Raw genomic sequence first — 22,038 nt, 5'->3', positions numbered from 1 at the left:
CCTTGGGTATGAGAGGAAGAGGAGGGAACACATAACCCGACTGGTACACCCACGGTGTCACTAGTGCGTCCACAGCTATCGCCTGAGGGTCCCTTGACCTGGCGCAATATTTTTTAGCTTTTTGTTGAGGCGGGACGCCATCTGGTTTTGAAGCAGGGGCTCTGCTTGACTCAGGGCGTTGTAAATGGCCCTTAGGTCCAGTATATTTATGTGCAGTGAAGTCTCCAGACTTGACCACTGTCCTTGGAAGTTTCTTCCCTGAGTGACTGCCCCCCATCCTCGGAGGCTTGCATCCGTGGTCACCAGGACCCAGTCCTGTATGCCGAACCCGCGGCCCTCGAGAAGATGAGCACTCTGCAGCCACCACAGCAGAGACACCCTGGCCCTTGGGGACAGGGTGATCAACCGATGCATCTGAAGATGCAATCCGGACCATATGTCCAACAGATCCCACTGAAAGATCCTTGCATGGAACCTGCCGAAGGGAATTGCTTCGTAAGAAGCCACCATCTTTCCCAGGACTCGCGTGCAGTGATGCACCGACACGTGTTTTGGTTTCAGGAGGTCCCTGACCAGAGATGACAATTCCTGAGCCTTCTCCTCCGGGAGAAACACCTTCTTCTGTTCTGTGGCCAGAATCATGCCCAGGAAAAGCATACGCGTCGCAGGAATCAGCTGCGACTTTGGGATATTCAGAATCCAGCCGTGCTGTTGCAACACTTCCTGAGAGAGTGCTACGCTGACCAACAACTGCTCTCTGGACCTCGCCTTTATGAGGAGATCGTCCAAGTACGGGATAATTATAACTCCCTTCTTCCGAAGGAGTATCATTACGGCCATTACCTTGGTAAATATTCTCGGTGCCGTGGAGAGACCAAACGGTAACGTCTGGAATTGGTAATGACAGTCCTGTACCACAAACCTGAGGTATTCCTGGTGAGGTGGGTAAATGGGGACATGCAAGTAAGCATCCTTGATGTCCAGCGACACCATAAAATCCCCCTCTTCCAGGCTTGCAATAACCGCCCTGAGCGATTCCATCTTGAACTTGAACTTCCTTATATAAGTGTTCAAGGATTTCAAATTTAGAATGGGTCTCACCGAACCGTCCGGTTTCGGTACCACAAACATTGTGGAATAGTAACCCCTGCCCTGTTGAAGGAGGGGGACCTTGATTATCACCTGCTGGAGGTACAGCTTGTGAATTGCCGCCAGTACTACCTCCCTTTCCCTGGGAGCAGCTGGCAAGGCTGATTTGAGGTAACGGCGAGGGGGAGTCGCCTCGAACTCCAGCTTGTATCCCTGAGATACAATTTGTACAGCCCAGAGATCCACTTGTGAGCGAACCCACTGGTTGCTGAAGTTTCGGAGACGCGCCCCCACCGCACCTGGCTCCGCCTGTGGAGCCCCAACGTCATGCGGTGGACTTATTGGAAGCAGGGGAGGATTTTTGTTCCTGGGAACTGGCTGCCTGGTGCAGCTTCTTTCCTCTACCCTTGCCTCTGGCCAGAAAGGATGCTCCTCTGACCCGCTTGCCTTTCTGAGGCCGAAAGGACTGCACTTGATAATACGGTGCTTTCTTAGGCTGTGAGGGAACCTGAGGTAAAAAAGTCGACTTCCCAGCAGTTGCTGTGGATACGAGGTCTGAGAGACCGTCCCCAAACAATTCCTCACCCTTATAAGGCAAAACCTCCATGTGTTTTTTAGAATCAGCATCACCTGTCCACTGCCGAGTCCATAATACTCTCCTGGCAGAAATGGACATAGCATTAATTCTAGAGCCCAGCAGGCAAATGTCCCTCTGGGCATCCCGCATATATAAGACAACGTCTTTTATATGTCCGAGGGTTAGCAAAACAGTATCCCTGTCGAGGGAATCAATGTTGTCTGACAGGGTATCAGTCCACGCTGCTACAGCACTACACATCCAGGCTGAAGCAATAGCAGGTCTCCGTAGAGTACCAGAGTGTGTATACACTGACTTCAAGATAGCTTCCTGCTTCCTATCCGCAGGCTCCTTTAGGGCGGCCGTATCCTGAGACGGCAGTGCCACCCTTTTAGATAAGCGTGTTAGCGCCTTGTCCACCCTAGGGGATGTTTCCCAGGCGTAACCTATCCGTTGGCGGGAAAGGGTACGCCATCAGTAACCTTTTAGAAATCACTAGTTTCTTATCAGGGGAACTCCACGCTTCTTCACACAATTCATTTAATTCATCAGATAGGGGAAAAGTCACTGGCTGCTTTTTCTCCCCAAACATATAAACCCTCTTGGTGGTAACCGGGTTAATATCAGAAATGTGCAATACATCTTTCATTGCAGTAATCATGCATCGGATGGCCTTTGTAGACTGTACATTTGTCTCATCCTCATCTACACTGGAGTCAGACTCCGTGTCGATATCTGTGTCTACCATCTGAGCTAGCGGGCGTTTATGAGCCTCTGACTGCTTCTGAGTCGCCTGGGCAGGCGTGGGCTGAGACCCTGGCTGTCCAAATGCTGCTGCGTCATCGAACCTTTTATGTAAGGAGTTGACACTGTCGGTTAAGACCTTCCACATAGCCATCCAATCAGGTGTTGGCCCCGTCGGGGGTGACACCACACTTATCTGCCCCTGCTCCGCCTCCACGTAACCCTCCTCATCAAACATGTCGACACAGCCGTACCGACACACCGCACACACACAGGGAATGCTCAGACTGAGGACAGGACCCCACAAAGTCCTTTGGGGAGACAGAGAGAGAGTATGCCAGCACACACCACAGCGCTATATAACCCAGGGATTTACACTGCTAATAAGTGATTTTCCCAATAGCTGCTTGTCTGTATCGATTTGCGCCTAAATTTGTGCCCCCCCTCTCTTTTTAACCCATCTTATACCTGGATACTGCAGGGGAGAGCCTGGGGAGCGTGCTTCCAGCGGAGCTGTGAAGGGAAAATGGCGCTGGTGTGCTGAGGAAGAAGGCCCCGCCCCCTCAGCGGCGGGCTTCTGTCCCGCGTTTTCTGTAACTTAATGGCGGGGTTTTTTACACATATACAGTTAACTGACTGTATTATGTGTATTTTATGCCAAAAGGTATTATAATTGCTGGCCAGGGCCGCCCGCCCCCCCCCCCCCCCCCCCAGCGCCCTGCACACTACAGTGACCGGAGTGTGTGGTGTGCTGTGGGAGCAATGGCGCACAGCTGCAGTGCTGTGCGCTACCTTAATGAAGACAGGAGTCTTCTGCCGCCGATTTCATCGCTTCTTCTTCTGTCTTTGCAAGGGGGACAGCGGCGCGGCTCCGGGAACGGACGATCGAGGTCGGGCACTGCGTTCGAACCCTCTGGAGCTAATGGTGTCCAGTAGCCTTAGAAGCACAATCTAGCTGCATGCAGGTAGGTTTGCTTCTCTCCCCTTAGTCCCTCGTAGCAGTGAGTCTGTTGCCAGCAGATCTCACTGAAAATAAAAAACCTAACAAATACTTTCTTTTCTAGCAAGCTCAGGAGAGCCCACTAGGAGCACCCAGCTCTGGCCGGGCACAGATTCTAACTGAGGTCTGGAGGAGGGGCATAGAGGGAGGAGCCAGTGCACACCAGATAGTACCTAATCTTTCTTTTAGAGTGCCCAGTCTCCTGCGGAGCCCGTCTATTCCCATGGTCCTTACGGAGTTCCCAGCATCCACTAGGACGTCCGAGAAATATACTTTACAGACTATGCTAAGTACCTGCAGAAACCTTTTTCCTGACTTTAATCACAGTCTGAATTGTTGTCGTCAAGTCGCTGCCGACGTATGGAGACCCTATGGATAGCGGTTCTGGACAAATTCCGTTCTTCTGTCAAGCAGCTCAGTGTTGATAGTGCGGGGTCCATAGTTGGTGTGGTGATATCAGACCATCTCGATGCTGGTCTTACTCTTGTTCGTTTGCCTTCAACTTTTCCCAAGCATAATGTTCTCTAGGGATCCGGTTCTTCGTATGACGCGTCCATAGTAGGAAAGGCGCAGTCTTGTCAGTTGTGCTTCTAGGGAGAGCTTAGATTTATCCCATCTAATGCCGATTGATTTGTTCTTCAGGTAGACCATGGCGTACGCAGTATTCACCTCCAGCACCGTAATTCTAAATCATCTTCCTATCGTGCCTCCTGACTGTCCAGCTTTCACGCCCATACCATGCTACTGGAAAAACCATCACTGAACGCGTCGTATCTTTGTATGAGAGACATCATCACACTTCATTATCTTACCTCCCTCCTGGCTGTGTTACCGAGCGCTACTCATCTTCAGATCTCCGGACGGCTAGCGGCTTCAGCGGTGATCCCAGCAGGGTGACACTGTCTACTCTTTCACTTTCTTCTCCATTTAGGTGAAAATAACACAGGCTGCCACTTGTTAAAATCTTTGTCTTCTTCACTTTAAGATGTAAACCTATTTCAGACTACGGGGGTAATTCAGAGTTGATCGCAGCAGCAAATTTGTTAGCAGTTGGGCAAAACCATGGGGGTCATTCCGAGTTGATCGCTCGCTGCCGGTTTTTTTTTGGCATCGCAGCGATCAGGTCTCTACTGCGCATACACCGCAATGTCCATGCGCGTCGTACGTGTACAAAGCGGATCCTTGCTGGGCAATGGAATTAACGAAGAATCCATTCGCACGGGCGATCGCAAGGAGATTGACAGGAAGAAGGCATTTGTGGGTGGCAACTGACCGTTTTCTGGGAGTGTTTGGGAAAACGCAGGCGTGTCCAGGCGTTTGCAGGGCGAGTGTCTGACGTCAATTCCGGGACCAAAAAGACTGAAGTGATCGCAGCGGCTGAGTAAGGTCAGAGCAACTCAGAAACTGCACAAAATGTTTTTGCACAGCTCGGCTGCACAGGCGTTCGCATACTTGTAAAGCGAAAATACACTCCCCCGTGGGCGGCGACTATGCGTTTGCACGGCTGCTAAAAACAGCTAGCGAGAGATCAACTCAGAATGAGGGCCTATGTGCAGTGCGGGGGGGGGGGGGGGGGGGGGGGGGGCGGCAGATGTAACATGTGCAGAGAGTGTTAGATTTGGGTGGGGTATGTTTAATCTGAAATCTAACTTTTAGTGTAAAAATAAAGCAGCCAGTATTTACCCTGCACTGAAACAATATAACCCGCCCAAATCTAACTCTCTCTGCACATGTTACATCTGCCCCACCTGCACTGCACATGGTTTTGCCCAACTGCAAACAAATATGCTGCTGCGGTCAGGTCTGAATTACCCCTTACATTCTTTGAGCCTAATTAGTAGCAGTTTCAGAGTTTCTTCATTTTCCGCTAGAAGATGTGAAACAGCTGATTATTAAGATCAAGGAGTGTAGTCTGAATTACGGAGTCTGAAAACCTTGGCTTCAGGAGCCATACCACTAGTGTCTGAATGTCCTGACACAGGTGATTTTTGCAGTCCTGTGATCAGATAGGCGCCCCCCATAGGGGAGTGTATTTTTGCTGTACAGAGCGGTACAAACAGATCTTGTGCAGTCTCTGCGCAGCCCAGGACTTACTCAGCCACTGCGATCACATCAGCCTGACCGGGAGCGGAATGGACGTCAGGAACCCTCCTTGCAAACGCCTGGACACGCCTACGTTTTTCCAGACACACCCAGAAAACGGTCAGTTGACACCCAGAAACGCCTTCTTCCTGTCAAATCTCCTTGCGTTCGCCCGTGCAAACGGATCCGTTGCACAAACCCATCGCTGCGCGGCAATCCGCCTTGTACCCGTGCGACGGGCCTGCACATTGCGGTGCATACGCATGCGCAGTTTGGACCTGGTTGCCCACTGTGCAAAAACGCAGCCTAGCGATCAGGTTTGAATTACCCCCAGAATGGGGTACTGCTACAGCAGATCAGGACTCCCGGACCCACAGCCACTTTCACTATGTCCGTGTACCACACTCTGCTTGGACACTTTGGAGCTACTTGTATTACTGAAATCTTTTCTTATTTTCATTAAAACCCGCAGAAGAAGCATTGGGATTGGTGGAAATACATACGCCGGCTGAAATTTCCATGGCACTACCATTACATCTATTAGGTACGCTAACGGATCCCTGGTTCTGCAACAAAACCTGTCCGTCTTGTTGTTGAACCGAGAGACCATCAAATCTATCTCTGGTTGTCCCCACTTCCCTACCCATCCCTGACTGGTACCTGTAGTAACCACTACCCGGTCCAGGGTAAGCACGCTCCTGCCTCCGAGGCTAATTCAGGTTGGATAGCGACTAACAGTGGCTGGCGTCATTCTGAGTGCGCACCCTTCTCCAGCCGGAGTCTCCTTCCAACATGCCGCAGAGAAACCAGCACCGCTGGTAGGTAATTCCTGCTCTGCAGGCCGCCGCCAGCCTTACCTCCCCGGCCCCGTATCATGGCGCCACACCGCTCATCCCTGACCGGATTCCAGTCACCAGCACCGCTTTCCTGGGGCCAGATGCCGTCTTTCAAGAGGTAAGGAGAGAGTTTCTGAGCTGCATCTTACCAAGACCTGAGCCATAGAGGTGAAGCCGGGGAGCACATCGAGGGAAGGGAAACACCAAGCTACTCAGTGCCGACCTACTGCGTCCGCACTTACAGAGAACCGAGGAGCGTATCTGCGGCTAAAGGTTAGCGGATTCAGTGCCAACGCCTCTAGCCCTTCACGGTTATCAAGTGTCCCCCAGATGACGGGAAGATAAATACTTATAACACTGTGCTGTATATGTGGTGCGCACGCTGCGTACCTGGCAGCCATGTTTTACATACCTGGGCAGTGAATCTGCAGTTCCATGTCCAGTTCTTCCTCCAGTAATGCCCCGTCTGTCCAATCTGCAGCAACAAGACAACATATAAATATATAGCATGCCGAGTGTATCCCCCTCTATAGCAGGAAACGCATATTACACCGTAGCTTCCCCCCCCCCCCCCCCCCCCCCCGAGTCCCATGCCACTCCCTCCCCATGAGTGACATCACACAGCCCCGCCCCCTTCTCACCTGTATGTGCGCCACTGTCTGGCCGCGACTCCTCCGAGAGTGTATGTGCCCTGATACAGGGGTCCTCTCCTCTCTCAATCCTGGATAATATCTCCGGCTGCCCTGAGGGGAACAGAACAGAGCGAGCGTTAGATGCTTCCGCCCCTCCCGCCTCACAGCGCACGTCTCCCATCCACGTAGGTCTCCGCATTAGATATATAGTAAGCCACGGTGCTGGGTAACGCTATCACTGACAATACCCGTCACTGTACCCCTGTGACGTTCCTTCGGGATGCCCAGTCAGCTCTGGGCAAGGAAAGCGTCCGCAGCCTTGTCAGTGACCCAACTGAGGCCCCAAAATACACCTCCCAGTGTAATGATGTGCCGGAGGGAAACCGCTACCACACAACGCGCCAGTGTATCCGCCATGTAACAAATACCGGAATACAATCAGCGTATCTGCATCAGTGATATTTCCCAGACATTTCTCTCCAAAACCAAACAGAGACCGCGTCGTGTCTTACATGATAGCCACCATTACAAGATACACTGCGCGTAGAATATAAAATCAGCGCCAATGTGCCAGTAACAGAGATGTCGGGGCGTCAGGTAGCGTCAGCCAGACTTGGTGACACCTCACTAGGACCGTGAAACGCGCCTAATCATGTTCTCGTCACCTTTTATAGATCTCCAACGGTCTGAAGATAATACTGTAATTGTGTAATTGGGCACTGCAGCCTCAGACCAAGTCCTGTCATTAATGCTGTGTGACGGGTGTAAAATGGTGCGGCCGGAGACCCGACAACACGTGTAGAAAATGGCTGCCACAGCACTGAACGGGTTAACATTTATGTTGTGGCGTCATTTTTAAAAAGGGGCCAAGAGGCGCTAGGCACTAATTTTCAAATGTTACCGGCACCGGGCGCCATGTTTAATCCGAGTTACTGGCGCCAGGTGTTTAAAGATGTAATTTCTGCGAGGTGCTGCAGTCCCATCCCCCCCCCAAAAGGACAGCTGTTTTTTTAACCCCTGGTGCGAGCATCAGGGTTTGGTTGTGCCCCAGGAACCAATATTGCCTATATGTGTTGTGCTCCAGGGGCCAATATGTGTGTAGCTCCCAGGCACAGCATTGTGGGACAGACGCGCTGGGGGCAAGGGAGTGTCCGCTCCCCGTACACCCAGCGCTGAGGGCCTCAATGTTTTGTACTAAGGAGCTGTGGCAGCTGCGAGCACAGACCGGGCTTGGGGTGCCGAAAGTTGGGGTCCGGAAGCTCCGCTCCCAGCACTTCAGTAGTCAAAGCTCTGCCGCTCCGTGCAACAGAATGCGCTGAGGGCTGCATAATGGAGTGACCACGTGCTGGGGTACCGGGAAAGCTGCTCCCAGTGCGGAAATGCGGGAAAGTGTGCCCAAGCGCTGGTGGGGGAGGTGGAGAGGGCAATAAAGAGCGCACGAACCCCCAAAGCCAGTTCTATGGCTGCGAAGCTCAGGTGGTAGTGTGACTGTGGCCAGTAACCCCCAGTGCGCTACACCGGTGGAGTGTGCACAGAACGGAGCTCTGGCTCACAGTGCAGTAATTCAGGTGGCAATGGCGCTCCTACAGGGCGAGGGGAGTGCAGTGCTGAGCACAGTGCAGTAATTCAGGTGGCAATGGCGCTCCTACAGGGCGAGGGGAGCACAGCGCTGGGCACAGTGCAGTAATTCAGGTGGTAATGGCGCTCCTGCAGGGCGAGGGGAGCGCAGTGCTGAGCGCTGGGCACAGTGCAGTAACTCAGGTGGTAATGGCGCTCCTGCAGGGCGAGGGGAGCACAGTGCTGAGCGCTGGGCAGTAATTCAGGTGGTAATGGCGCTCCTGCAGGGCGGGGGGAGCACAGTGCTGAGCGCTGGGCAGTAATTCAGGTGGTAATGGCGCTCCTGCAGGGCGAGGGGAGTGCAGTGCTGAGCACAGTGCAGTAATTCAGGTGGAAATGGCGCTCCTGCAGGGCGAGGGGAGCGCAGTGCTGAGCGCTGGGCACAGTGCAGTAATTCAGGTGGAAATGGCGCTCCTGCAGGGCGAGGGGAGCGCAGTGCTGAGTGCTGGGCAGTAATTCAGGTGGAAATGGCGCTCCTGCAGGGCGAGGGGAGCGCAGTGCTGAGCGCTGGGCAGTAATTCAGGTGGTAATGGCGCTCCTGCAGGGCGAGGGGGGCGCAGTGCTGAATGCTGGGCACAGTGCAGTAATTCAGGTGGCAATGGCGCTCCTGCAGGGCGAGGGGGGCGCAGTGCTGAGCACAGTGCAGTAATTCAGGTGGCAATGGCGCTCCTGCAGGGCGAGGGGAGCACAGTGCTGAGCACAGTGCAGTAATTCAGGTGGTAATGGCGCTCCTGCAGGGCGGGGGGAGCACAGTGCTGAGTGCTGGGCAGTAATTCAGGTGGAAATGGCGCTCCTGCAGGGTGAAGGGAGCGCAGTGCTGAGCGCTGGGCACAGTGCAGTAATTCAGGTGGTAATGGCGCTCCTGCAGGGCGAGGGGAGCACAGTGCTGAGCGCTGGGCACAGTGCAGTAATTCAGGTGGTAATGGCGCTCCTGCAGGGCGGGGGGAGCACAGTGCTGGGCACAGTGCAGTAATTCAGGTGGTAATGGCGCTCCTGCAGGGCGAGGGGAGCACAGTGCTGAGCGCTGGGCACAGTGCAGTAATTCAGGGGGAAATGGCGCTCCTGCAGGGCGAGGGGAACGCAGTGCTGAGCGCTGGGCAGTAATTCAGGTGGAAATGGCGCTCCTACAGGGCGAGGGGAGCGCAGTGCTGAGCGCTGGGCAGTAATTCAGGTGGTAATGGCGCTCCTGCAGGGCGAGGGGAGCGCAGTGCTGAGCGCTGGGCACAGTGCAGTAATTCAGGTGGAAATGGCGCTCCTACAGGGCGAGGGGAGCGCAGTGCTGAGCGCTGGGCAGTAATTCAGGTGGTAATGGCGCTCCTGCAGGGCGAGGGGAGCGCAGTGCTGAGTGCTGGGCACAGTGCAGTAATTCAGGTGGAAATGGCGCTCCTGCAGGGCGAGGGGAGCGCAGTGCTGAGCGCTGGGCACAGTGCAGTAATTCAGGTGGTAATGGCGCTCCTGCAGGGCGAGGGGAGCGCAGTGCTGAGCGCTGGGCACAGTGCAGTAATTCAGGTGGCAATGGCGCTCCTGCAGGGCGAGGGGAGTGCTGTGCTGAGTGCTGGGCACAGTGCAGTAATTCAGGTGGTAATGGCGCTCCTGCAGGGCGAGGGGAGCACAGTGCTGAGCGCTGGGCACAGTGCAGTAATTCAGGTGGTAATGGCGCTCCTGCAGGGCGAGGGGAGCACAGTGCTGAGCGCTGGGCACAGTGCAGTAATTCAGGTGGAAATGGCACTCCTTCAGGGCGAGGGGAGCGCAGTGCTGAGCGCTGGGCAGTAATTCAGGTGGTAATGGTGCTCCTGCAGGGCGGGGGGAGCACAGTGCCGAGTGCTGGGCACAGTGCAGTAATTCAGGTGGCAATGGCGCTCCTGCAGGGCGAGGGGAGCGCAGTGCTGAGCGCTGGGCAGTAATTCAGGTGGTAATGGTGCTCCTGCAGGGCGGGGGGAGCACAGTGCCGAGTGCTGGGCACAGTGCAGTAATTCAGGGGGAAATGGCGCTCCTGCAGGGCGAGGGGAGCGCAGTGCTAAGCGCTGGGCACAGTGCAGTAATTCAGGTGGTAATGGCGCTCCTGCAGGGTGAGGGGAGCACAGTGCTGAGTGCTGGGCACAGTGCAGTAATTCAGGTGGTAATGGCACTCCTGCAGGGCGAGGGGAGCGCAGTGCTGAGCGCTGGGCAGTAATTCAGGTGGAAATGGCGCTCCTGCAGGGCGAGGGGAGTGCAGTGCTGAGTGCCGGGCACAGTGCAGTAATTCAGGTGGAAATGGCGCACCTGCAGGGCGAGGGGAGCGCAGTGCTGAGCGCTGAGCACAGTGCAGTAATTCAGGTGGAAATGGCGCTCCTGCAGGGCGAGGGGAGCGCAGTGCTGAGCGCTGGGCAGTAATTCAGGTGGAAATGGCGCTCCTGCAGGGCGAGGGGAGCGCAGTGCTGAGTGCCGGGCACAGTGCAGTAATTCAGGTGGAAATGGCGCTCCTGCAGGGCGAGGGGAGCGCAGTGCTGAGCGCTGGGCAGTAATTCAGGTGGTAATGGTGCTCCTGCAGGGCGGGGGGACCACAGTGCCGAGTGCTGGGCACAGTGCAGTAATTCAGGTGGTAATGGTGCTCCTGCAGGGCGGGGGGAGCACAGTGCCGAGTGCTGGGCACAGTGCAGTAATTCAGGGGGAAATGGCGCTCCTGCAGGGCGAGGGGAACGCAGTGCTGAGCGCTGGGCAGTAATTCAGGTGGAAATGGCGCTCCTACAGGGCGAGGGGAGCGCAGTAATTCAGGTGGTAATGGCGCTCCTGCAGGGCGAGGGGAGCGCAGTGCTAAGCGCTGGGCACCGTGCAGTAATTCAGGTGGAAATGGCGCTCCTGCAGGGCGAGGGGAGCGCAGTGCTGAGCGCTGGGCACAGTGCAGTAATTCAGGTGGTAATGGCGCTCCTGCAGGGCGAGGGGAGCACAGTGCTGAGCGCTGGGCACAGTGCAGTAATTCAGGTGGAAATGGCGCTCCTGCAGGGCGAGGGGAGCGCAGTGCTGAGTGCTGGGCAGTAATTCAGGTGGTAATGGCGCTCCTGCAGGGCGAGGGGAGCACAGTGCTGAGTGCTGGGCACAGTGCAGTAATTCAGGTGGTAATGGCGCTCCTGCAGGGCGAGGGGAGAGCAGTGCTGAGCGCTGGGCACAGTGCAGTAATTCAGGTGGTAATGGCGCTCCTGCAGGGCGAGGGGAGCAGAGTGCTGAGCGCTGGGCACAGTGCAGTAATTCAGGTGGTAATGGCGCTCCTGCAGGGCGGGGGGAGCGCAGTGCTGAGCGCTGGGCACAGTGCAGTAATTCAGGTGGAAATGGCGCTCCTGCAGGGCGAGGGGAGCGCAGTGCTGAGCGCTGGGCAGTAATTCAGGTGGTAATGGCGCTCCTGCAGGGCGAGGGGAGCGCAGTGCTGAGCGCTGGGCACAGTGCAGTAATTCAGGTGGTAATGGCGCTCCTGCAGGGCGAGGGGAGTGCAGTGCTGAGTGCTGGGCAGTAATTCAGGTGGTAATGGCGCTCCTGCAGGGCGAGGGGGGCGCAGTGCTGAGCGCTGGGCAGTAATTCAGGTGGTAATGGCGCTCCTGCAGGGCGAGGGGGGCGCAGTGCTGAGGGCTGGGCACAGTGCAGTAATTCGGGTGGCAATGGCGCTCCTGCAGGGCGAGGGGGGCGCAGTGCTGAGTGCTGGGCACAGTGCAGTAATTCAGGTGGTAATGGCGCTCCTGCAGGGCGAGGGGAGCACAGTGCTGAGTGCTGGGCACAGTGCAGTAATTCAGGTGGCAATGGCGCTCCTACAGGGCGAGGGGAGCGCAGTGCTGAGCGCTGGGCAGTAATTCAGGTGGTAATGGCGCTCCTGCAGGGCGAGGGGGGCGCAGTGCTAAGCGCTGGGCACAGTGCAGTAATTCAGGTGGTAATGGCGCTCCTGCAGGGCGAGGGGGGCGCAGTGCTAAGCGCTGGGCACAGTGCAGTAATTCAGGTGGTAATGGCGCTCCTGCAGGGCGAGGGGGGCGCAGTGCTGAGTGCTGGGCACAGTGCAGTAATTCAGGTGGCAATGGCGCTCCTGCAGGGCGAGGGGAGCGCAGTGCTGAGTGCTGGGCAGTAATTCAGGTGGTAATGGCGCTCCTGCAGGGCGAGGGGAGCACAGTGCTGAGTGCTGGGCACAGTGCAGTAATTCAGGTGGTAATGGCGCTCCTGCAGGGCGAGGGGAGAGCAGTGCTGAGCGCTGGGCACAGTGCAGTAATTCAGGTGGTAATGGCGCTCCTGCAGGGCGGGGGGAGCACAGTGCCGAGTGCTGGGCACAGTGCAGTAATTCAGGGGGAAATGGCGCTCCTGCAGGGCGAGGGGAACGCAGTGCTGAGCGCTGGGCAGTAATTCAGGTGGAAATGGCGCTCCTACAGGGCGAGGGGAGCGCAGTAATTCAGGTGGTAATGGCGCTCCTGCAGGGCGAGGGGAGCGCAGTGCTAAGCGCTGGGCACCGTGCAGTAATTCAGGTGGAAATGGCGCTCCTGCAGGGCGAGGGGAGCGCAGTGCTGAGCGCTGGGCACAGTGCAGTAATTCAGGTGGTAATGGCGCTCCTGCAGGGCGAGGGGAGCACAGTGCTGAGCGCTGGGCACAGTGCAGTAATTCAGGTGGAAATGGCGCTCCTGCAGGGCGAGGGGAGCGCAGTGCTGAGTGCTGGGCAGTAATTCAGGTGGTAATGGCGCTCCTGCAGGGCGAGGGGAGCACAGTGCTGAGTGCTGGGCACAGTGCAGTAATTCAGGTGGTAATGGCGCTCCTGCAGGGCGAGGGGAGAGCAGTGCTGAGCGCTGGGCACAGTGCAGTAATTCAGGTGGTAATGGCGCTCCTGCAGGGCGAGGGGAGCACAGTGCTGAGCGCTGGGCACAGTGCAGTAATTCAGGTGGTAATGGCGCTCCTGCAGGGCGGGGGGAGCGCAGTGCTGAGCGCTGGGCACAGTGCAGTAATTCAGGTGGAAATGGCGCTCCTGCAGGGCGAGGGGAGCGCAGTGCTGAGCGCTGGGCAGTAATTCAGGTGGTAATGGCGCTCCTGCAGGGCGAGGGGAGCGCAGTGCTGAGCGCTGGGCACAGTGCAGTAATTCAGGTGGTAATGGCGCTCCTGCAGGGCGAGGGGAGTGCAGTGCTGAGTGCTGGGCAGTAATTCAGGTGGTAATGGCGCTCCTGCAGGGCGAGGGGGGCGCAGTGCTGAGCGCTGGGCAGTAATTCAGGTGGTAATGGCGCTCCTGCAGGGCGAGGGGGGCGCAGTGCTGAGGGCTGGGCACAGTGCAGTAATTCGGGTGGCAATGGCGCTCCTGCAGGGCGAGGGGGGCGCAGTGCTGAGTGCTGGGCACAGTGCAGTAATTCAGGTGGTAATGGCGCTCCTGCAGGGCGAGGGGAGCACAGTGCTGAGTGCTGGGCACAGTGCAGTAATTCAGGTGGCAATGGCGCTCCTACAGGGCGAGGGGAGCGCAGTGCTGAGCGCTGGGCAGTAATTCAGGTGGTAATGGCGCTCCTGCAGGGCGAGGGGGGCGCAGTGCTAAGCGCTGGGCACAGTGCAGTAATTCAGGTGGTAATGGCGCTCCTGCAGGGCGAGGGGGGCGCAGTGCTAAGCGCTGGGCACAGTGCAGTAATTCAGGTGGTAATGGCGCTCCTGCAGGGCGAGGGGGGCGCAGTGCTGAGTGCTGGGCACAGTGCAGTAATTCAGGTGGCAATGGCGCTCCTGCAGGGCGAGGGGGGCGCAGTGCTAAGCGCTGGGCACAGTGCAGTAATTCAGGTGGTAATGGCGCTCCTGCAGGGCGAGGGGAGCACAGTGCTGAGTGCTGGGCACAGTGCAGTAATTCAGGTGGCAATGGCGCTCCTGCAGGGCGAGGGGAGCGCAGTGCTGAGCACAGTGCAGTAAATCAGGTGGCAATGGCGCTCCTACAGGGCGAGGGGAGCGCAGTGCTGAGCGCTGGGCAGTAATTCAGGTGGTAATGGCGCTCCTGCAGGGCGAGGGGGGCGCAGTGCTGAGTGCTGGGCACAGTGCAGTAATTCAGGTGGCAATGGCGCTCCTGCAGGGCGAGGGGAGCGCAGTGCTGAGTGCTGGGCACAGTGCAGTAATTCAGGTGGCAATGGCGCTCCTACAGGGCGAGGGGAGCGCAGTGCTGAGCGCTGGGCAGTAATTCAGGTGGCAATGGCGCTCCTGCAGGGCGAGGGGGGCGCAGTGCTGAGTGCTGGGCACAGTGCAGTAATTCAGGTGGCAATGGCGCTCCTGCAGGGCGAGGGGAGCGCAGTGCTGAGCACAGTGCAGTAATTCAGGTGGCAATGGCGCTCCTGCAGGGCGAGGGGAGCGCAGTGCTGAGCGCTGGGCACAGTGCAGTAATTCAGGTGGTAATGGCGCTCCTGCAGGGTGAGGGGAGCGCAGTGCCGAGCGCTGGGCAGTAATTCAGGTGGAAATGGCGCTCCTGCAGGGCGGGGGGAGCGCAGTGCTGAGCACAGTGCAGTAATTCAGGTGGTAATGGCGCTCCTGCAGGGCGGGGGGAGCACAGTGCTGAGCGCTGGGCAGTAATTCAGGTGGAAATGGCGCTCCTGCAGGGCGAGGGGAGCGCAGTGCTGAGCGCTGGGCAGTAATTCAGGTGGAAATGGCGCTCCTGCAGGGTGAGGGGAGCGCAGTGCTGAGCGCTGGGCACAGTGCAGTAATTCAGGTGGCAATGGCGCTCCTGCAGGGCGAGGGGAGCGCAGTGCTGAGTGCTGGGCACAGTGCAGTAATTCAGGTGGCAATGGCGCTCCTGCAGGGCGAGGGGAGCGCAGTGCTGAGTGCTGGGCACAGTGCAGTAATTCAGGTGGTAATGGTGCTCCTGCAGGGCGAGGGGAGCGCAGTGCTGAGCGCTGGGCACAGTGCAGTAATTCAGGTGGTAATGGCGCTCCTGCAGGGCGAGGGGAGCACAGTGCTGAGCGCTGGGCACAGTGCAGTAATTCAGGTGGAAATGGCGCTCCTGCAGGGCGAGGGGAGCGCAGTGCTGAGTGCTGGGCAGTAATTCAGGTGGTAATGGCGCTCCTGCAGGGCGAGGGGAGCACAGTGCTGAGCGCTGGGCACAGTGCAGTAATTCAGGTGGTAATGGCGCTTCTGCAGGGCGAGGGGAGCACAGTGCTGAGCGCTGGGCACAGTGCAGTAATTCAGGTGGTAATGGCGCTCCTGCAGGGCGAGGGGAGCGCAGTGCTGAGTGCTGGGCAGTAATTCAGGTGGTAATGGCGGTCCTGCAGGGCGAGGGGAGCGCAGTGCTGAGTGCTGGGCAGTAATTCAGGTGGAAATGGCGCTCCTGCAGGGCGAGGGGAGCGCAGTGCTGAGCGCTGGGCACAGTGCAGTAATTCAGGTGGTAATGGCGCTCCTGCAGGGCGAGGGGAGCGCAGTGCTGAGTGCTGGGCAGTAATTCAGGTGGAAATGGCGCTCCTGCAGGGCGAGGGGAGCGCAGTGCTGAGCGCTGGGCACAGTGCAGTAATTCAGGTGGAAATGGTGCTCCTGCAGGGCGAGGGGAGCGCAGTGCTGAGCGCTGGGCAGTAATTCAGGTGGTAATGGCGCTCCTGCAGGGCGAGGGGAGCGCAGTGCTGAGTGCTGGGCAGTAATTCAGGTGGAAATGGCGCTCCTGCAGGGCGAGGGGAGCGCAGTGCTGAGCGCTGGGCACAGTGCAGTAATTCAGGTGGAAATGGCGCTCCTGCAGGGCGAGGGGAGCGCAGTGCTGAGCACAGTGCAGTAATTCAGGTGGAAATGGCGCTCCTGCAGGGCGAGGGGAGCGCAGTGCTGAGCGCTGGGCACAGTGCAGTAATTCAGGTGGTAATGGCGCTCCTGCAGGGCGAGGGGAGCGCAGTGCTGAGCGCTGGGCACAGTGCAGTAATTCAGGTGGCAATGGCGCTCCTGCAGGGCGAGGGGAGCGCAGTAATTCAGGTGGCAATGGCGCTCCTGCAGGGCGAGGGGAGTGCAGTGCTGAGTGCTGGGCACAGTGCAGTAATTTAGGTGGAAATGGCGCTCCTGCAGGGCGAGGGGAGTGCAGTGCTGAGTGCTGGGCACAGTGCAGTAATTCAGGTGGTAATGGCGCTCCTGCAGGGCGGGGGGAGCACAGTGCTGAGCGCTGGGCAGTAATTCAGGTGGTAATGGCGCTCCTGCAGGGCGAGGGGAGCGCAGTGCTGAGCGCTGAGCAGTAATTCAGGTGGCAATGGCGCTCCTGCAGGGCGAGGGGAGCGCAGTGCTGAGTGCTGGGCAGTAATTCAGGTGGAAATGGCGCTCCTGCAGGGCGAGGGGAGCGCAGTGCTGAGCGCTGGGCAGTAATTCAGGTGGTAATGGCGCTCCTGCAGGGCGAGGGGAGCGCAGTGCTGAGCGCTGGGCACAGTGCAGTAATTCAGGTGGAAATGGCGCTCCTGCAGGGCGAGGCGAGCGCAGTGCTGAGCGCTGGGCAGTAATTCAGGTGGTAATGGCGCTCCTGCAGGGCGAGGGGAGCGCAGTGCTGAGCGCTGGGCACAGTGCAGTAATTCAGGTGGAAATGGCGCTCCTGCAGGGCGAGGGGAGCGCAGTGCTGAGCGCTGGGCACAGTGCAGTAATTCAGTTGGTAATGGCGCTCCTGCAGGGCGAGGGGAGCGCAGTGCTGAGCGCTGGGCAGTAATTCAGGTGGAAATGGCGCTCCTGCAGGGCGAGGGGAGCGCAGTGCTGAGTGCCGGGCACAGTGCAGTAATTCAGGTGGTAATGGCGCTCCTGCAGGGCGAGGGGAGCGCAGTGCTGAGTGCCGGGCACAGTGCAGTAATTCAGGTGGTAATGGCGCTCCTGCAGGGCGGGGGGAGCGCAGTGCTGAGCGCTGGGCACAGTGCAGTAATTCAGGTGGCAATGGCGCTCCTGCAGGGCGAGGGGAGCGCAGTGCTGAGCGCTGGGCAGTAATTCAGGTGGAAATGGCGCTCCTGCAGGGCGAGGGGAGCGCAGTGCTGAGTGCCGGGCACAGTGCAGTAATTCAGGTGGTAATGGCGCTCCTGCAGGGCGAGGGGAGCGCAGTGCTGAGCGCTGGGCACAGTGCAGTAATTCAGGTGGAAATGGCGCTCCTGCAGGGCGAGGGGAGCGCAGTGCTGAGCGCTGGGCAGCAATTCAGGTGGTAATAGTGCTCCTGCAGGGCGGGGGGAGCACAGTGCCGAGTGCTGGGCACAGTGCAGTAATTCAGGTGGTAATGGCGCTCCTGCAGGGCGGGGGGAGCACAGTGCTGAGTGCTGGGCACAGTGCAGTAATTCAGGGGGAAATGGCGCTCCTGCAGGGCGAGGGGAACGCAGTGCTGAGCGCTGGGCAGTAATTCAGGTGGAAATGGCGCTCCTACAGGGCGAGGGGAGCGCAGTGCTGAGCGCTGGGCAGTAATTCAGGTGGTAATGGCGCTCCTGCAGGGCGAGGGGAGCGCAGTGCTAAGCGCTGGGCACCGTGCAGTAATTCAGGTGGTAATGGCGCTCCTGCAGGGCGAGGGGAGCGCAGTGCTGAGCAGTAATTCAGGTGGAAATGGCGCTCCTGCAGGGCGAGGGGAGCGCAGTGCTGAGCGCTGGGCACAGTGCAGTAATTAAGGTGGCAATGGCGCTCCTGCAGGGCGAGGGGAGTGCAGTGCTGAGCGCTGGGCAGTATTTCAGGTGGAAATGGCGCTCCTGCAGGGCGAGGGGAGTGCAGTGCTGAGCGCTGGGCAGTATTTCAGGTGGAAATGGCGCTCCTGCAGGGCGAGGGGAACGCAGTGCTGAGCGCTGGGCACAGTGCAGTAATTCAGGTGGAAATTGCGCTCCTGCAGGGCGAGCGGAGCGCAGTGCTGAGCGCTGGGCACAGTGCAGTAATTCAGGTGGTAATGGCGCTCCTGCAGGGCGAGGGGAGCGCAGTGCTAAGCGCTGGGCACCGTGCAGTAATTCAGGTGGAAATGGCGCTCCTGCAGGGCGGGAGGAGCGCAGTGCTGAGCGCTGGGCACAGTGCAGTAATTTAGGTGGTAATGGCGCTCCTGCAGGGCGGGGGGAGCACAGTGCCGAGTGCTGGGCACAGTGCAGTAATTCAGGGGGAAATGGCGCTCCTGCAGGGCGAGGGGAACGCAGTGCTGAGCGCTGGGCAGTAATTCAGGTGGAAATGGCGCTCCTACAGGGCGAGGGGAGCGCAGTGCTGAGCGCTGGGCAGTAATTCAGGTGGTAATGGCGCTCCTGCAGGGCGAGGGGAGCACAGTGCTGAGCACAGTGCAGTAAATCAGGTGGAAATGGCGCTCCTGCAGGGCGGGGGGAGCACAGTGCTGAGCGCTGGGCAGTAATTCAGGTGGTAATGGCGCTCCTGCAGGGCGGGGGGAGCACAGTGCTGAGCACAGTGCAGTAAATCAGGTGGAAATGGCGCTCCTGCAGGGCGGGGGGAGCACAGTGCTGAGCGCTGGGCAGTAATTCAGGTGGTAATGGCGCTCCTGCAGGGCGAGGGGAGTGCAGTGCTGAGCACAGTGCAGTAATTCAGGTGGAAATGGCGCTCCTGTAGGGCGAGGGGAGTGCAGTGCTGAGTGCTAGGCACAGTGCAGTAATTCAGGTGGAAATGGCGCTCCTGCAGGGCGAGGGGAGCGCAGTGCTGAGCGCTGGGCAGTAATTCAGGTGGAAATGGTGCTCCTGCAGGGGGAGGGGAGCGCAGTGCTGAGCGCTGGGCAGTAATTCAGGTGGTAATGGCGCTCCTGCAGGGCGAGGGGAGCGCAGTGCTGAGTGCTGGGCAGTAATTCAGGTGGTAATGGCGCTCCTGCAGGGCGAGGGGAGTGCAGTGCTGAGCGCTGGGCACAGTGCAGTAATTTAGGTGGAAATGGCGCTCCTGCAGGGCGAGGGGAGCACAGTGCTGAGCGCTGGGCACAGTGCAGTAATTCAGGTGGTAATGGCGCTCCTGCAGGGCGAGGGGAGCGCAGTGCTGAGCGCTGGGCACAGTGCAGTAATTCAGGTGGTAATGGCGCTCCTGCAGGGGGAGGGGAGCGCAGTGCTGAGCGCTGGGCACAGTGCAGTAATTCAGGTGGCAATGGCGCTCCTGCAGGGCGAGGGGAGCGCAGTGCTGAGCACAGTGCAGTAATTCAGGTGGTAATGGCGCTCCTGTAGGGCGAGGGGAGCGCAGTGCTGAGCGCTGGGCAGTAATTCAGGTGGAAATGGCGCTCCTGCAGGGCGAGGGGAACGCAGTGCTGGGCACAGTGCAGTAATTCAGGTGGAAATGGCGCTCCTGTAGGGCGAGGGGAGCGCAGTGCTGAGCGCTGGGCAGTAATTCAGGTGGAAATGGCGCTCCTGCAGGGCGAGGGGAGCGCAGTGCTGAGTGCTGGGCAGTAATTCAGGTGGCAATGGCGCTCCTACAGGGCGAGGGGAGCGCAGTGCTGAGCGCTGGGCACAGTGCAGTAATTCAGGTGGAAATGGCGCTCCTGCAGGGCGGGGGGAGCACAGTGCTGAGCGCTGGGCAGTAATTCAGGTGGCAATGGCGCTCCTGCAGGGCGAGGGGAGCGCAGTGCTGAGCGCTGGGCACAGTGCAGTAATTCAGGTGGAAATGGCGCTCCTGCAGGGCGAGGGGAGCACAGTGCTGAGCGCTGGGCAGTAATTCAGGTGGTAATGGCGCTCCTGCAGGGCGAGGGGAGCGCAGTGCTGAGCGCTGGGCACAGTGCAGTAATTCAGGTGGAAATGGCGCTCCTGCAGGGCGAGGGGAACGCAGTGCTGAGCGCTGGGCAGTAATTCAGGTGGTAATGGCGCTCCAGCAGGGCGAGGGGAACGCAGTGCTGAGCACAGTGCAGTAATTCAGGTGGTAATGGCGCTCCTGCAGGGCGAGGGGAACGCAGTGCTGAGCGCTGGGCAGTAATTCAGGTGGTAATGGCGCTCCTGCAGGGCGAGGGGAACGCAGTGCTGAGCGCTGGGCAGTAATTCAGGTGGTAATGGCGCTCCTGCAGGGCGAGGGGAACGCAGTGCTGAGCGCTGGGCAGTAATTCAGGTGGTAATGGCGCTCCTGCAGGGCGAGGGGAACGCAGTGCTGAGCACAGTGCAGTAATTCAGGTGGCAATGGCGCTCCTGCAGGGCGAGGGGAACGCAGTGCTGAGCGCTGGGCAGTAATTCAGGTGGAAATGGCGCTCCTGCAGGGCGAGGGGAGCACAGTGCAGTAATTCAGGTGGAAATGGCGCTCCTGCAGGGCGAGGGGAGCGCAGTGCTGAGCGCTGGGCACAGTGCAGTAATTCAGGTGGAAATGGCGCTCCTGCAGGGCGAGGGGAACGCAGTGCTGAGCGCTGGGCAGTAATTCAGGTGGAAATGGCGCTCCTGCAGGGCGAGGGGAGCACAGTGCAGTAATTCAGGTGGAAATGGCGCTCCTGCAGGGCGGGGGGAGCGCAGTGCTGAGCGCTGGGCAGTAATTCAGGTGGAAATGGCGCTCCTGCAGGGCGAGGGGAGCGCAGTGCTGAGCGCTGGGCAGTAATTCAGGTGGTAATGGCGCTCCTGCAGGGCGAGGTGAGCACAGTGCTGAGTGCTGGGCACAGTGCAGTAATTCAGGTGGTAATGGCGCTCCTGCAGGGCGAGGTGAGCACAGTGCTGAGTGCTGGGCACAGTGCAGTAATTCAGGTGGTAATGGCGCTCCTGCAGGGCGAGGTGAGCACAGTGCTGAGTGCTGGGCACAGTGCAGTAATTCAGGTGGTAATGGCGCTCCTGCAGGGCGAGGGGAGCGCAGTGCTGAGCGCTGGGCACAGTGCAGTAATTCAGGTGGAAATGGCGCTCCTGCAGGGCGAGGGGAACGCAGTGCTGAGCGCTGGGCAGTAATTCAGGTGGAAATGGCGCTCCTGCAGGGCGAGGGGAACGCAGTGCTGAGCGCTGGGCAGTAATTCAGGTGGAAATGGCGCTCCTGCAGGGCGAGGGGAACGCAGTGCTGAGCGCTGGGCAGTAATTCAGGTGGAAATGGCGCTCCTGCAGGGCGAGGGGAGCGCAGTGCTGAGCGCTGGGCACAGTGCAGTAATTCAGGTGGTAATGGCGCTCCTGCAGGGCGAGGGGAACGCAGTGCTGAGCGCTGGGCACAGTGCAGTAATTCAGGTGGTAATGGCGCTCCTGCAGGGCGAGGGGAACGCAGTGCTGAGCCAGTGCAGTAATTCAGGTGGAAATGGCGCTCCTGCATGGCGAGGGGAGCGCAGTCCTGAGCGCTGGGCACAGTGCAGTAATTCAGGTGGTAATGGCGCTCCTGCAGGGCGAGGGGAGCGCAGTGCTGAGTGCTGGGCAGTAATTCAGGTGGTAATGGCGCTCCTGCAGGGCGAGGGGAGCGCAGTGCTGAGTGCTGGGCAGTAATTCAGGTGGAAATGGCGCTCCTGCAGGGCGAGGGGAGCGCAGTGCTGAGCGCTGGGCACAGTGCAGTAATTCAGGTGGAAATGGCCCTCCTGCAGGGCGAGGGGAGCGCAGTGCTGAGCGCTGGGCACAGTGCAGTAATTCAGGTGGTAATGGCGCTCCTGCAGGGCGAGGGGAGCACAGTGCTGGGCACAGTGCAGTAATTCAGGTG

The 22,038-nt window shown here is 58.8% G+C and overlaps 1 protein-coding gene across 1 annotated transcript in view; it reads right to left on the bottom strand.

Moving 5' to 3' along the window:
- LOC134929528 (zinc finger protein 777-like) overlaps positions 1–22,038 on the bottom strand; it is a 43,843-nt gene that overhangs the window by 4,259 nt on the left and 17,546 nt on the right. Inside the window, exons 3-4 of the mRNA XM_063925124.1 lie at positions 6,970–7,071; positions 6,741–6,803 (exon numbers count right to left, since the gene is read on the bottom strand). Coding sequence (XP_063781194.1) covers positions 6,741–6,803; positions 6,970–7,071 — 165 coding nt within the window. The remainder of the gene's footprint in view (positions 1–6,740; positions 6,804–6,969; positions 7,072–22,038) is intronic.

The sequence above is a fragment of the Pseudophryne corroboree genome, chromosome 5, assembly GCF_028390025.1.
Source record: "Pseudophryne corroboree isolate aPseCor3 chromosome 5, aPseCor3.hap2, whole genome shotgun sequence".
Lineage (NCBI taxonomy): Eukaryota > Metazoa > Chordata > Amphibia > Anura > Myobatrachidae > Pseudophryne > Pseudophryne corroboree.
The sequence above is the reverse complement of the archived record's forward strand: the minus strand, read 5'-3'. Positions and strand labels throughout refer to the sequence as shown.